Source organism: Wyeomyia smithii, chromosome 1 (genome assembly GCF_029784165.1).
Source record: "Wyeomyia smithii strain HCP4-BCI-WySm-NY-G18 chromosome 1, ASM2978416v1, whole genome shotgun sequence".
Taxonomy (NCBI): domain Eukaryota; kingdom Metazoa; phylum Arthropoda; class Insecta; order Diptera; family Culicidae; genus Wyeomyia; species Wyeomyia smithii.
This window is the reverse complement of record NC_073694.1, coordinates 178,062,941-178,079,043: the sequence shown is the minus strand read 5'-3', so window position 1 is coordinate 178,079,043 and position 16,103 is coordinate 178,062,941. Positions and strand designations below refer to the sequence as shown.

At 35.8% G+C, this 16,103-nt stretch overlaps 1 protein-coding gene across 15 annotated transcripts in view; it reads right to left on the bottom strand.

Moving 5' to 3' along the window:
• LOC129718367 (collagen alpha chain CG42342) overlaps positions 1-16,103 on the bottom strand; it is a 373,251-nt gene that overhangs the window by 112,575 nt on the left and 244,573 nt on the right. For 13 of the 15 annotated variants that reach the window (XM_055669088.1, XM_055669087.1, XM_055669090.1 and 10 more), the window contains 3 exons: positions 12,852-12,887; positions 12,561-12,632; positions 11,271-11,339 (listed from right to left, as the gene is read on the bottom strand). In XM_055669088.1, coding sequence (XP_055525063.1) covers positions 11,271-11,339; positions 12,561-12,632; positions 12,852-12,887 — 177 coding nt within the window. The remainder of the gene's footprint in view (positions 1-11,270; positions 11,340-12,560; positions 12,633-12,851; positions 12,888-16,103) is intronic. The other 2 variants (XM_055669093.1, XM_055669095.1) reach the window with 1 other exon arrangement.

Genomic DNA, 16,103 nt, shown 5'->3' with positions numbered 1-16,103 from the left:
CTATTCAAAGATTTTTAATAACATTCTAACAGCAGAACGTAAAACAGTCCGATAGTGAAGGTGGTTACGAACTTTCCGAAAAGGCTTCATCTTCAAGACATCAAAATAGACAGGGACATTTTGTCAAATTTTTTTTACCACTGCTATACAAGATATCATAGCAGGCAGTTGGTGTCTACTCATGGAGTCTGTGCCAGGCGTGCTCGCATGTGATTGGTACATTGTTCGTGAAAAATCGACCTCGAAAAATCGACAATAAAGTGATAATGATAACTAGAGAATCATCAAATTGTTCATCATTTTATCAATCCAACGACATATTGATTATTGTGATCAATCATGTGGTTACATCAGTATTACTGTTTGAAAACTTTCATTCCAACGTTACACCTAGGTTTTAGTTTCTGCAGAATGTATTTTAATATAGTACGGTTAGAAATAGTCCTACGTCGAAAATCCGTTCATCTGAGATTTTTTCCGAAAGAAGTTTTTTGATAGACAATTCAGAAACCTAAAATCAAAATGGGTATTTCTGTAGGTAGGAAGTTTCCCTAACAAAAACTTTTCGTGTTTGAATCGGTTTTGGGTTTATTGCCTCTGAGACCATAACCGTTCGGTGACGACAAGAGTTATAAAAAAGTTGCCAAGAGATGGTTTTGGAGAGATTGTCCAAATTATCAAAAACTTTGAGATCATCCACTGAAAAAAAAATTCTTTCATTTTTTTTTGATCGGAAATTTAGTTGTCCAAAATGGTTATTTACAAACCAAAGAGGGTACTCTTGAAAAAAAAAATAGTAGGAGGGTGGTATCCAAGACAGGAGCGCATGACTTGGGATTGCGGTATTTTTCTATATTTCTAAGCTTCGGAGAAATCGTCTCCTGCTGATCGATCCTTCACACGCTTCTGACAGTTGCGCTTATACATCGTATTCAAATGACGAGACAAATGAAACTATTCTGCAAACTGCTATCACTGTAAAACTGTAATACAAAAATTTGGCGTCCGTTTGTTACCAGTAGGGTCTTAGAATGAAAATAATGGTAAAATGTTCGAATGGTGCCTTTTATATCAAGGTTTCGTCAGTTATTTGGGAAGAGAGCGGAACGCAGCAGAATAGGAAATGGCAAGAAAAGTAAAACATTTCGATAAGCTCCACCGCGATGGAAAGATGAACACTAAAAAAATAAGTGGGAATTCGATTGTAGCTTATTTGCATGATTTTGACCGCTATCAGCAACGTTTTGCTAGGGGGAAAATTCCAGAAGGTGCCAGTTGCCGATTGCTCTTGTTCTCTGGTTATTTCGGGTCTAGCCATTTTCGGCACTTTTGCAACTACCAAGTTCTCCTTAAAAGTCGCAAGGTATACGGACGAAACCCGGCATGAGATGACCGGTACTGTTTTGCCTTATTTTTCTTTTTCACTTAGTATCTGTATGATATCGGTACGGTTTTGGAATAAACATGTTTGGAAAAAAAAATAACAAAAATAACAACGACGACAAATCGTTCCAAGTTCAGGTCGGTTGTATACTTTAGTGTCGGCTGTGCTTGGGAAATAAAATAGTGATTAGTTGCTTGGTATAATTTGGATAATCCATGTAATTTTCCTATTATTTTTTAATAGTATCTCAATTGTCTTGTTTTTGTTACAACAACTCAATCGTGTGAAAAAATTCTGATCAATTGATACCAAAACCTCGATAATCTGATAAAAAATGACTGATACATAAGCGCTCAAACCCTGACCACTTTTTTCATGGTAGAATTGATTGATTTTTGAATTCAAACACCTATCCTCCAGATAGACGTAGGCCTACGTCAAAACGTTTTTCTAACAATTAACAAAATTTTTCCAAGCGGCTCCGTATACTGTCGCTTAGGAGCCGTTGATAAAAATGGTCAAAATATTTTCAAAATTTACGACATAATTTTGACAAAACGAAGGTAAAAATGTCGTTTTGTCAAAATTATGTCGTAAATTTAAAAACGTGAAAGATGTTTAAACTTAGATAATGATAGAAATAAATCAACGTTTGTTTCATGTATAGGGTAAGGAACGACTTAAGCAGTGGAGCCTATTTTAATCAGTCGAAGAAAACAGGCCTTTAACTCCTGAATTTTGATCAATATCGACAATTCGAATGATGGAAACGAAAACTTTGATTGTCTAGCTGTCTTATGAATATAAGAAATACCGTTAATCACAAATAAATCTGTGAACAAACATCTTTCTAAACAAATTGCCCTATATTGCAGCCATTCAGGAGCCACTTCGGGTGCTGAAAAAATCGACTGCAAAACAGATGGAAACTGCTCAAAATAGGTTCGGGGTGATTGGAATAGTGTCCCTCGATTGGTTTGCTAACATTGTTTTACAATCTGAAAATAAATTCTTACAGAGAAAGCGATAGAGAACAGATTGATATACTACTGTTTGAATTTCACCCAATACATTTAGAATGTTTCGTCTCTATACACAGACGGTTCCTAAAGCTGCACATAGGAGTACGTAGAACAAAAACTTGGCCAAAATTATTCTAATGAGTTTTCAGATAGCAAATGTGTCTTAAAGTGGTTTTATCTCTATTAAGCTCTATATTTAGGCATAAAAACTTATTATTAACAAGTTTTCGTCAAGTTAGATCACCTAGCAGTGATATATCAACTTGCCTCTGGGTCATTCCATACGAAGTGTACATGCCACTTGGACACGACCATCACAGATTATGTTCAAAGTTGGGGGAATTGTTCATCTGCTGTCTCTTTGGAAAAGCCTCCTCAGCTGGTCTCGAGGTACGATACTGGCCTAACAAGCCAGTCGTCGTAGGTTCGAGTCCTGACTCGGGAGAGACTGTTAGTGTCAGAAGGATCGTAGCGCTAGCCCCGCAATTGTCCTGTACACCTAACGGTTGGCTGCGAAGTCTGTGTATAGTAAAACAAAAGGTCAAGTTTCGAATCGGAATGTAGCACCAAGGCTTTGCTTTTTTTGTCTCTTTGGAAAAATCCCAATTTTGGTGTCGATTGGAATACCCCCCGCTCCCCAGGACCCCCCTCTTTATTGCAAAGTCGCGCAATTTCAGTCAAAAATCTCTTTTTCCTTCTTCTTACAATTCATAACGAAATTCAGTACTATTTTCGTAAAAATGCTATATCTCGAGAGATTGGCTCATATTACCACGGGGTGATAAGTGTTTCTTACGTAAAGTTTTCCAAGAAATACGATTAAACCATCAAATTTCAAATAAAATTAGCTGCATTCGCCGAAAAATGCAAATTTAGTTTTAAAATACAAAAATTATCTAACTGGCAACACTTCCATGTCGAAAATAATATTTTTTCTGGATTCCTTGGTTTATTTTCTTTAAAATTCAGCTATCACTACTTTCCGGGTGTCTTACGTCTATAAATCGTGAAAAAATTAATTACGAAGTTTACAACTTTTTTCGCAAAAATATTATATCTCGAGATTGGCTCATATACCTCGGAATGATAGTTGTTCCTTATGTAAAATTATCCAAGGAACACGATGAAATTATCAAATTTATAATAAAAATGGCTGCATTTGCCGAAAAATGTAAATTTAGTTTTTAAATACAAAAATAACTTATCTGGCAACACTTCCGGTCAAAACTCATATTTTTTCTGGATTCCTTGGTATATTTTCTTTAAAAATCATCTATCAGTATTTTTCGGACATCTTACGTCTATGAATTGTAAGAAAAAAGAGATCGACACCAAATTTAGGATTTTTCCAAAGTGACAGTAGATGAATAATTCTCCCAACTTTGAGCAAGATCTGTGATGGTCGTGTCCAAGTTTGTGCTTTTTCGTGGTCACTTCGTATGGAATGACCCCTCTGCAGTTATTCTGAAATTCGAAAAAGTACAGTATATAGTAAGAGCTTGTTCTGGTGAATACTTTTTTGACAATAATTGATTTGCTACTTTTAAAGCGTCTTTTAAATCACTCGCTTTGAAAGGATCGTCTGATATTTTCTGGTATGAATAATATTGGAAACCGCAATGCTTCCAGTAGATCATGCGTAACTCAACTCATCCAATGGAACATTTTTTCTTAGCATTTGCGTTTTGCGTCTCTTGCGTCCTTTACAATTTTATGGTTAAGCTATACCAATTTTGTTATATTTCGGAACTGTCAATTTTATTTAAACTAACTTTTGAAGCGACTTCGTTGACATTTTAAGATCGAGTGCTTCTTGAAGGACGTTTGGGGTTTTTTTTTTGTAAGACTTGGATCACTTGATCATTGTTTTGATCTTTAGTGGTAACATTTGAGGGTTTCTTCAAGTTTTGAAGTAGAATACTTCTCTCAGGAAGTTCGGCTACATAGGGATGTGAAATGAAAATCTAGAACCGAAAAAAGTGTAAAATATGTCCAATTTCAAATGCTAATATATCGGTTAGTTTTCGATGGATTTCCTTCGTTTTTGCAGCAATAGATTGGAAAATCTTCTAAGATTCTTCCCAAAGGAAGATAATTGTAATTTTATTATTCACACTATTGTAAATTGAAAATAGTTAAGCCTTGTCAAAACGAAAAATTAGACCTCTGATTGGTCGTTATATGATTGCTTTCCCAAGCACGGTCGACAGAGTTATGGACCTAGTAAATTGGGAATGCATTATTTGGCCTATATAAGAGCCTTCATCAGATACTAAACAGACATCAGATATCAGAGATCAACTGAAATTTGAAGAACACAAATGAATATTTGAAGAGTTAATATTTTCTCGTTTTGCGCTATAATCCAAAGTTGATTATCGTCATCTACAAGCATGCTCTGGCTATTATTACGTGTTTGCGTCGCTAAGTGTTTGGCTATGGTTATGCAGAACGCAAATGACGGCGCGATGCGATTCGGCAAGACGAAATGTGTTGAAATGTATAGCTCTACTTCGCCTTAAGAAGAGCTGTACATTCCACCACGGTAAGGCGAATCGCATCGCATGTGCATATTACAATTCGGCAGCACTTCAAATTCTCATTTGCGCAAAATTTTAAAAATATTCAATAAAATAGATTCAAAATATCAAACAAAGTGAAATTACAATACTGCCAATGAACGGTCAACGTTTATTTACTAGAAAAAATGACTGACACGCAAGCAACCGGGTTATCTTTCTTGTAAAAGTATTCTACTTCAACCTTGCGGTCGTGGCTTTGCATACAACCTTCCTGTGATTTTTTCCTTCAAAAACAGAAACTTTTAAAAATAGCATTGCGCAATCAACCCGAATAAGGTATTTCTCGGTAAGTTATCACACAATATGAGTAAAATAATCAAATTTTTACAGTCGAAAGCATGATAAATGCGCTAATTCAATAAAAGTAGGAGGGTGGTATTCAAGACACGACCGCATGACGTTGGACTACGGTATTCTTATATTCCATTAAAACAAATAATAGAGAGAATTGCAACTCTAGTATTTGCTGCAATTTTATCTAACAGTGCATTTCTGAATGCTGAAACGTTAAAACGTTATAAATAATAATATATACTAAAAGAATGGATATCTTTTAATTATTCGCTGTCATTTCATACATATTCGAATCAAACCTTTATTCGTAGCTACACTACCAAGACAATCATTTAATTGAGCGAATTGGTAAAATTTTCCTATCTAAGCAAAAAGCAAACTTAACGAAACTATCTGAAATTGGAGCCCAGAATGATTCAAACGAAAATTTTGAATTTAAAAATTGTTTGACATTAAATCGATAAAACTCATGCTAGGGTAGCTCCAGCCCAGCATATAACTTCATGTTTTTAAAAAAAATACGTTTATTTCAATAACTAAATATAGCAAGAGCTCAATTACACGTTTTTCGGTAGTAGTTATCAAGGTTTTGGCGAGTGACAGGAAAATATCTTAACTTCTTCAATTGTGATTTAGAGCATTTCTAATTATTTTGTAATTTTTCACGATAGCGACAAGTTTGTTTCTTTCTCTGAGTGCGAGAAACAAAATCAAAACCGCGCACCGAGAAACAAAAACGAAAATTTAATGAATGCTCATTGAGAAAACTTGCAACTCTCTTTACCAATAATTTATGATACTCAAAAGAACCTGTTTTGATCTAAATGAAATTTCTAGTAAATAAGTGTTGATCATTTATAGGCAGTAATTTTTCCTCGATGAATTAAGACCGGGTGAAGAAGTTAAAATCGCTGCTGTAAAATCAATTTCACAACTGTGTTCGTTAAGACGTTTTAATATTTTTAATAACAATAATAATCTTCGATAAACACCCGCTATAGTTATCCACACACATTCTATATTTATCTATACACACGTAAAAACCATTTATACACACGCTGTAGCTTTTTATACACGCATGCTAAAGCTATCTATACACACGCTATTCCTATCCATATATCCGATACAACTATCTATACATACGCATAAGCTATCCAACCATGTGCTATTACTATCCATACAAACGCTATAACTAATCATTACACACGCAGCAGCTATCCACACACACGCTATAACTATCCGTACACACGCTGGATATACACGCAATAGCCATAATATGCTACACATGCTATGTCTTAAGCAGGTATTAGACGAAGCAAACATTTGCTATTTTTGGTACGAATTTTATTTGCACAAAATAAAATCCGTACCAAAAATAGCAAATATTTTCTTCGTCTAATACCTGCTTTACACACGCTATAGCTAGCAACAGCTCTAGCTATCAATACACATGGGTTGGTTAGCTATCATCACTATTATCGCAAATGTCATAGCTATGCAGATGCACATACGCTATATGTGCACACTGCGCACACACTAAATGGAGGTAGCTTTCCTAGTGGCGGTGCTGGCTCGTGCAGTTTCTGGCTGTTTTTACCCAACGATATCTGAATTGGATTACCGCTGGTGGGGTCCAACTCAGATCGAAGGGGAACCGAACTGAATGAAGAAATGCAGCTGCCCACTACCTCCGCCGCTGCTGCCTGATACCATCGCACAGTGGCGGGTCTCCGAACAAAAGTCGGACAAAACCCAAAATGTTCATTTATAAAGCAGAAAAATCCATATTAGGTTGATTTTTTTATGAAAAATTCAATTTTGGTATCAAAAATTCAAAAAGTTGGAAAAATATCTCCCTAAAGGGCAATTAAAATTTTCTTATGGCTAAAATTACGTCGTAGTGTTTTAATGAATATCATTACTCATTTATATTCCCATCTTTTGTTATGTTTGAGGATTCAGTTGTCATCAGCGAAACTGAGAACAGTATATATAATATAAAATATTTAATAATATTGAATTATTTCAAAATTATAATTTAAAATTTTAATTATAAATATAATTTAAATAAGTACGGTGTCAGAATAGTCAGTTTCTGGCGAAGCGAATATAGGAAACCAGTATAAACTGTCAAAATGTGAACTATCCGATTGTGTGCCAAATTTCGTAGTTGGAAAACTGGGATCATGTAGTATTGAAATAGATATCATTTTTGGCTCAATTAATACATCGCATTAATTTAGAAAACAAAATGTTAAATACGTTAAACTAAAATAAGTGAGTAGAAAACAAAGAAATATTCATTCGTATAAAATCAATGTTGTGTGTAATTAGCTGTTTGAAAAAAAAAAATCCACTGCCATTAATTAACTGTTCTGTCTTTTTTTCACGCTATACTATTTTAAGAGTAATGTGCATTCTAAACAAACTATACAGTATATTATATGTTGGTATATGCAAAATGGTCCCATTTTAATAGATTTAAAAAACTTGAGTCTAAAGCAGGTATTAGACGAAGCAAATATTTGCTATTTTTGGTACGAATTTTATTTGCGCAAGATAAAATCCGTACCGAAAATAGCAAATATTTGCTTCCTGTAATACCCGCTTAAGTAAAAATTTGTCGTTTAACATGGTCAAAAGGGGTTATGCCAGTTTTATGTGTTTTCATACTAGTAAAAATACAGTGTCACCATCGTATTATAGTAATCAGAGATACCAGATATGCAAATTTATCTGAAAATGAAGATTTTTATAGTCCGTGTGCAGACTTTTATTGATTTGTCGATATTTGCTGTTTTTTCAGAGAGCAGATTTCATATTGAATTTAAATTTAATATTGAACATTGAAATTAAACTTCATAATAAATTTTCGGAGAAGAATTGAATGGAAATATTACCTAATCTCAATATTTGAAAACAGGTAACATCGATCAGCTCAACAGCATCAAACAGCGAACTTAAAGAGAATTTTTTGCCAAACTTGGTCTACATGTCGACGAACCGCACGCTGGCTTCGGAAATAGCTATAACAGTGTTACAGCAATACGTTTTTTTCAATGCAGAATTTTCTTTTGAGATAACAGGAGTCGATTTAACCGTCTAGTGCCCAAATATTTATAAACATTTTTCAAGTTCTTATTGAAGCTTTTTAGAAGTTCAACTGAAGACCGTCTAGAGGCGGCACTGGGCACTAGAGGGTTTAATTCAATCCAGCGATTTCAGACGCTGCTAGCAACGGTTTCGAGTGGCGAAAGAATTGATGCATCAAAATTTAAGTCTAACGCTACCGTTCATTATTACGTAAAATTGTATGGGTGATCAACAACTGTGCACAAATTACTAATTCAAGGAGGTGAAATAATCGTTTAATCTTCGAGCCCCATTGGCAAACTTTCGGATGGAGCCTAAGAAAGCATGAATAAAGCAAACCGAAAACACGAGAAAATAAATGCCGGGAAAGGATCACGTGAGAGAACTATCGGTGACATGTTTCGTGAGCTGCTAATTGCGTCAGATCCGGTAGTTCCGAGTTTTAGACTCAACAACAAATCGAAAAGCACTTTCACATAAGAGGTGGAAGGTTCATTAATTTTCAGTTGCAGCTCAGTTCCGCCACTGGAATCAGCCACCTCTGCTGATTAATCAGAACCGTTCTAGTGGCCTTCCACTTGTTAACTGATGACTGATATGAGACGACGCAGGCTATTATATAGCCCAAAGCAAAAATCCATCCGCGAGCAAAGGAGAAGCGAGCTTGTGATTGGTTGAATGTGCACGACTTTTAACACAACTTTCAACTAGTTTAGTATCGAAAACATATTTAAATTATTATATGACAATCTTGCGCAATATTTCCCCTATCAATCAAGCCATTGGTGTTTGGAATCTGTTCAGTGGTAATGATAAAAGAAACATTATAAAACGGTGTTGAAACACCTGTTGCAACTACCGAAAGCGAGCTCGCTATTGGTTGAAAGCTGCGAGACTGTTTACAAAGTCAGATCGGTTGTATCCGTTAGTGTCGACTGTGCTTGTGAAGAGAGGTGGTGATTGGTTGCTCGGTATGATTTAGACAATCGATGTGATTTATCAATTTTTCAATAGTGTATCTCGAACAATAGGTTATTTTTGTTACATGAATTCAACCGTAAAAGAATTTCTGATCGGTTGATGCCAAAACCCCGAAATTCTGAAACGAAATGACTGATATATAAGCGCTCAAAACCTGACCACTTTTCCCTGGTTTTCCCTGGTTGAATTACTAGATTTTCAAATTCAGGTGCCTAACTTCGATATAGACGTTAGTCCAACGTCAAAAAAAAAAAAAGATTTAGCAAATCTGAGCATTCCAACTTCGCATTAATCGCAATCACGAATGGGTGAGCATGGGGCAGATTTTCATTCTACTATTTATTCAGAAACACATAACCTTTCCAACGGTGAACTTTTGCTGGGACTTGCTGGGAACTCAAACAAAAATCCTTTTTTGTAAAAAATTTGGTAATCAAAAGAACTGAAAAACACGTGTATGGCAAGGCCTTGTTTTGAAGAAGTTTTTCAACCTTAACAACACATTACCGACACAAATTTACTCAACATACCTTTGTTTTTACCACCCATATTGAATGTACACTCAAGAATCACTTTAAAGTTATAATAACATGAGTGGAAGTTTATATTTTGCGTAGAACAACTTGTGATTTATTCATGGGCTCCAACTAATACCAAGGTTATGATAGTTACTGTCGTTTTTAAACTACTCAGATAATTTCAAGATGGCCTGCATACAATGTAGTAAGTATCAGAGAATGCAAAAAGGAACAATAGCACGAGTAACACTTAAATTTTTTTTCGTATTTTGGCCATGTTTTTGATTCAAATACTCCTATATGAGCTGCTTAGAATATGTTCCCTACCCTATAAATATATATATATATATATATATATATATATATATATATATATATATATATATATATATATATATATATATATATATATATATATATATATATAAAAACAATAGAAATTTAAAAAAATATGAGCAGGAGAGTCAAAAACGGTAAATACGCCTGAAATGTCAGTAATGTAAAAAATTTCGAAAATACCATCAAACATCTTAGAAATGTCAAATATTTCAAAAACGTTAACTTTACTTAAACGTCAAAAGAGTGAAATATTTCAATGCTTTGAAAATGTTCAAAAGTGTTCCCAGATAACAAAAATATCATCTATTTTCATAACATCTTTAATGTCAAAACTGTCAAATTTGTCGAACTGTCGAAAATACCAAGAATGGTAAAATTTCAAAAATGTGAAAATTGTCAAACATATCGGAAAACATTGTCAAAAAAACTTTCAATATGTCATAAACGTGCAAATTTTTGGAAATATCAAAAAATATGCCCAGTTTGCCAGTGTGTCACAAACTTTCAACCTCGATTGTAATGTTTGATTTACTTTTCAATTGGAATCGGGATAGGGGTTGTAATCGATATTAGTTTGTGGATTATTAAACTAACTTCCATTAGTTTTAAGCGCTGGATAATAAACTTGTTAACCTATAATATGAATAAACCCCGTTAAATTGTGGTGAAATACTCGATTAAACCGGTTAGAAATGTTATTGAATCGTTTGTGCGTAAGAAGAGCTACTCAGCTTGAAAGGTGTTGTGAGTTAGTGCCGCCACAATTGAAGCTGTTTTAATATTCCGATAATTGTTACACTCAACTACCAAATAACATCTATTTCAACATCAATACAAAATCTAGAGAAAAAAAAATCAACATCGACTAACTACAAAGCTAAAGTATCCAAACCTCATCCCATTCTTCCCGAAGACCGTCAATTCATGCCACCGTGACAAAGTTAAGTGCAACATATCAAGCGTGAAGCAAAGGGAAGATCCGGACGATTTAGCATTAGGAAACAATAGCAAACCACAGCGAAAAAAAAAACACGCGACTGATTTGCAGGTTGGCTACCTTAACTGCTACGATTTCAGCGTATCCCAGAGAGCCGCCCCGCAGTGTCGTAACGGAACGCTTTAATCCCTGAAGACACAGCCGTAGTTGAACAATGAAGTTTTTTTTTTCCCGGAGTTGGGGGTGCGGGCAATCCGTCGTCATCCGCATTCGAGAAGATGAGATGGAGTGAAAAAAAAGAAAAGAGAGCAAAAATTACTGCATGGTTCCTCATGGCTAGCGGCGCACACTGGAATCTAGGATCTAATGACAAAAGTTGATATCAGATCGCTCCACTCTGCGTTGGACGCTCGTACGGTCGTCATTTAGCAGCGCTTCTGTATGTAGAGCCAGAGAACGGCAGGAAACAGCAATTCCGAGTTCAATTTTACGTAAATGACCTGACATCGTTTGCCATCGAGTCTGCTGGGGATCGAGTTGAAGCAGTTTCGCAGAGTAGAGGTATGGGTTGTTATACTGTTGCGCTCTTTGCCAGTGACAGTGCATCAAAGCCGGCGTTGGACGGCGGTTGACACATCCATCCCGTAGTGTACACTCGTATTAGGCGTCGGTTTCAGTTTTTAGTACTTCCCCTTCTAAGCCACGGGTGTGGTGCTTATCTTTCCTATTATCTCGCGCTAATCGTTCACCGGGAAAAATCACTACGAGAGGGTCGTTGACAGGTCAAGCGCGAAAATATGCCCCCTCTTTCCTGGTGCTGGGATTCCGGTTTTCGGGGCCTACGGCACGGGGGATTTTAATTAACCCTTTTGATCTGGTGCGGAATGCATCGCGTCGATGCTGTTTTATCAAAGTTCGACATCATCGCTAGAATGGGCAATTTTCGGGCAACGCTTTTTTTTAGTTGATGTCACTGTCGCTCACGAAAAACGGTACCCTTGTTAGGACGGTGTTCGATTTACGATTCTCGGTGGTTTCAAAATTGGCCTTTTTTGCTCTCGTTGACTGCAATCGACACCGCCGTGGACACAGTGTGTTGGCCATTCGCCAACTTGGACCTTTTTTGTTATTTAGTAACGGTGCTACGTGTCAGTATCCAGTCTAGAAGTTTCCGGTCTACTCTGGAGGCAGCTAATTTCGCTGAAACGATCATAATTCCATCTAATCGAAGCGGGCAGCAATGGAGACGTAATATTAGGCCTTTGCGGGCACGGCCTACTGTTATTTGTTCCAATACTTCGTGTTAGGTCTCTGCTATTATCTAAACCAAAAAAAAAACTCCATTCGTTCGTTCTCATATTTTAAATCACCATATTTCAGATCTGACAGCAAATACCGAATATAAATTACCTTCACAGTTTGGAACACGTCGATCGGTGGCATTCCGACCTCGCCTTTCGAACCCTTGTCGCCGGGCCGACCCTGTAGGGATGAGACAATCCAAACACACAGAGAGAAAAAAAACGAAGATTTTAATTGAAAACTCGTTCAGTGGACCGCGTACAGCCACCAACAGCCCCCCCGAGGGAGGGGGGCAAACGGCAGCGCATAGAGATAGATGTAATTGAACGTTTCGGGGCAAATTCAACTCAAAAAAGGAAGGAATGGAGAGAGAGAACATCTCGAAACACGAATACTTACCGGCTCACCTTTGGGACCGTCCAGTCCAATTGGGCCCTGCGGAGGTTTGTTGTTTGTTGTTGTGTTGTTTTAGAAGAGTCCAGTTCCGTAGCAAACAGACAAACAAACAATGGCACATCGCAGTGCAAACCGCAGCCGAAGCAGAAGCAGCCAACACCGCCGCCGGGTGTCATCCAGGTGATCCAGGGTTTGTTCACAGACAATAGCAGCAACAGCAGGCGTCGGTCGGTAGTAGTTGTAGTAGGCGAAGAAAAAGAGAAAAGCATAACAATCCGATTAGTTTCCTTGACAAGGTAAGGGGAAGAAGTGCCCCCTCATTTACCCCCCACCCGCCATTGCTTCCTTGTAAATTGTTCATACACGGGTTGACCGGTTTTTGATGGTACATGCAGGCATGCGTTTCGTTTATGTTTTATCGGATGACTGGGAGATAAACAGAGAGGCAATAAATTACCGAAGCTGAAGATGCAGTCGGACTGATAATAATAGACAGCTTCAAGCAATCTTAACTTCCACACAGAGAGCTGCAGGAGGCGGTGAAAACATTTCGAAGTAAGACTATGCTAATGCAAACGGTCATCAGGGCCTCCTGCGTGATCAAGGGGCTTTGTTTTGAAGTTGAGATTACTGAAAGGGGGACCAATTTTAGGACTGTGTTATTTGTCAAACCAACAGTGAACGTGTAAGAAAAAGGGTTTTTGGATATTTCTACTTGCGTAGGTTTTTACTTGGTCAAAATTTATTCAGCACACCCCCCGAATCAACAAGCTGCCGAGCCACAAAACGATTTACCCGGAAGGAAACAACAAAAACCACATAATTTCTGTGTGGAAGCTGCTCATCCCTGCAACTATGGGGTCAGTAAATTTTGCGGCCTTTTCAGTGCGGATCGGCTGGAAGTTTTCTTTCCGATTCGGTGAAGTTAAACGTAAGCCCTGTTAATGATAGTTTACATATCTAACTTTTGCGAATAATATTAGAAAACTATCGTCTAGCCTAAAGCATGAAAGTACAGTACGTGAGCCGAATTATCTACAGTCGAAACGGAGAGTCAACAGATTAGTTAAACTGAAGAACCGACGAATGGAATTTTTTTTGCCTACAAAAGTTTTGAACGATACCCTATTATTTTTGACGACTGTAAACTTCTTTTAGAAATCCTACCAAATTATATTTCTGCACAAATTGTTGATATAAATTAAAAGATGGATTTTTTGACGTAGAATTACGTCTCACGGCAACATTCTAAAAAAGGGGTACAAATTGAAACAACGAAAATTGTTCTTTAAATGCTTATAACTCAATCAGTTTTTAACGAATTTTCTCCATTCTTGCAGCAATCGATTGAAAAATCAGCTAAGCGCCCACCAAAAAAAGGGAAAATGTGATTCTTTGTTACTGAATATTGTACTATTGAAAAATTTAGAGTCCTGTTTCGAATGCAAAGTTCGACCAATCAGAGCAAGGCCAAATACCACCCAAAAATAGTATTTTCAGAATCTTTTAGTTGATGCGGAGTTTAAAAAACTACAAAGTGGCAATGAAAATGAAATATTTGAAAATTGAACTCTAAGAAGTAAAACAAGATTACAACAATACGCTTGGCATTTAGTTTATATCACTATCAGCAAATTTGTTGCCGAGTGACAGAAAAATATTAACTACTTGATAATGCTGTGAGTTCACTGAATTGATTTACTCTAAAATTTGTTTGAATTATTCCGTTCTTTTCTGCCGAATATGTATGTTTTTTAAGCACTTGAATAATGCTTTGACACAAAATTAAAAACAAAAGTTTTGTGAGTTTATTCACCGGAAAGTATTAGCCATAATCGTTGGTAAAATTGTCCATAAATAAGTGATTTTTCTCTGAAATTTTGAAAGAGGTTTTTTCGTGTTTTTGTGATATTTTAATTTGAATGCAATTATAAGTACTCTAATACTTTATCCAATTGATTTCTTGTCTTCACAAAAGTGCTCGGTGTAGTTCGGGGTTCAATTTAATGTTTTTTGTAAGCTCACGATTTAGCTGCAATCTAATGCAATTCTCCTGAGTTTCCATTAGTGAAAATAAGATTTTCTTAAAATGTATCTTTTCATATGAAAATTTTTAAATTTTTTTAATTTGTTTCTTCACAAAAACATTTTTTAAGGTGTATATTTTTTGGAAAGACGAAATTATTTTTCACATTTTTTGCCAAAGCCGTCACAACGATCAAAAATCCGTACTGACTCTAATATTTGTGTCTTCAATACACCTCTCAAACAAACAACTATTAGCCCATTGGAACATCTATACATAGGCAAACATTATATTAATGTTATATATGCGTAAAATTACAACAAAATGGCAAAAGTTTCAGGAATGATACGGAAAAAGCAAAAACAAAATAGAAAATGAAACTAAAAGCTAGATAAACATTTCAAAAGGTCCTATCTGCTTTTCTCGCTTTTCCAGAGCGTCTTTTCATTTTTGTAATGGCTCAGCTTTAATATCTCTCCCAAGCGTGGTTTTCGTTCAGGCTAGAGTGATCCCTACGCTATCAACTTGTGCATATTGAATGAAAGTGATCGGTCAAAAAATCGATTGAAGCAGATAGAACCTTTTGAAATGTTTCTCTAGAAATTACAGAAATAAGACAAAAACCAAACTAACCAAAAATGAAACAAAAAATACAAAACTAAAACGAAATATATATCGAACAGAAATCAAAAATCTTAAACTAGAAGGAAACGAATATTGAACCACAAAAAACATATGTGAAAAATAATATCAAATGAAACACATAGGAAAGATAGGAAAAATAAAAAGTAAAATGGAACAAAAATAATCAGACTGACAGCAAAATTAACAAATATGAGAAAAAAAAGTGAATCAAATATGAAACAAAAATAAAACAAAACTGTAACAGATATGGAACAAAAATATAAGAGAAATGAAACAATAATGGAATGAAACTGAAACGAAAACGAAACAAAAATAAAGAGAAACAAACAAAAAAGAAGCAGGAACGAAACAAAAATAGAATAAAACTGAAGCGAGAAAACAAACTAAAACTAAAGTGGAGAAAAAATTCAACAAAAATGAAATAAAAATGTAACGAGAATGAAGCATAAACGAACATAAAAGAAAAAAAAATGACACAAATAAGAAAGAAAAATGACACAACACTGAAAAAGAAATGAAATAAAAAACTAAACGAAGATGAAACAAACACGAAACAAACATGAACAAAAATTGAAACAGGGATT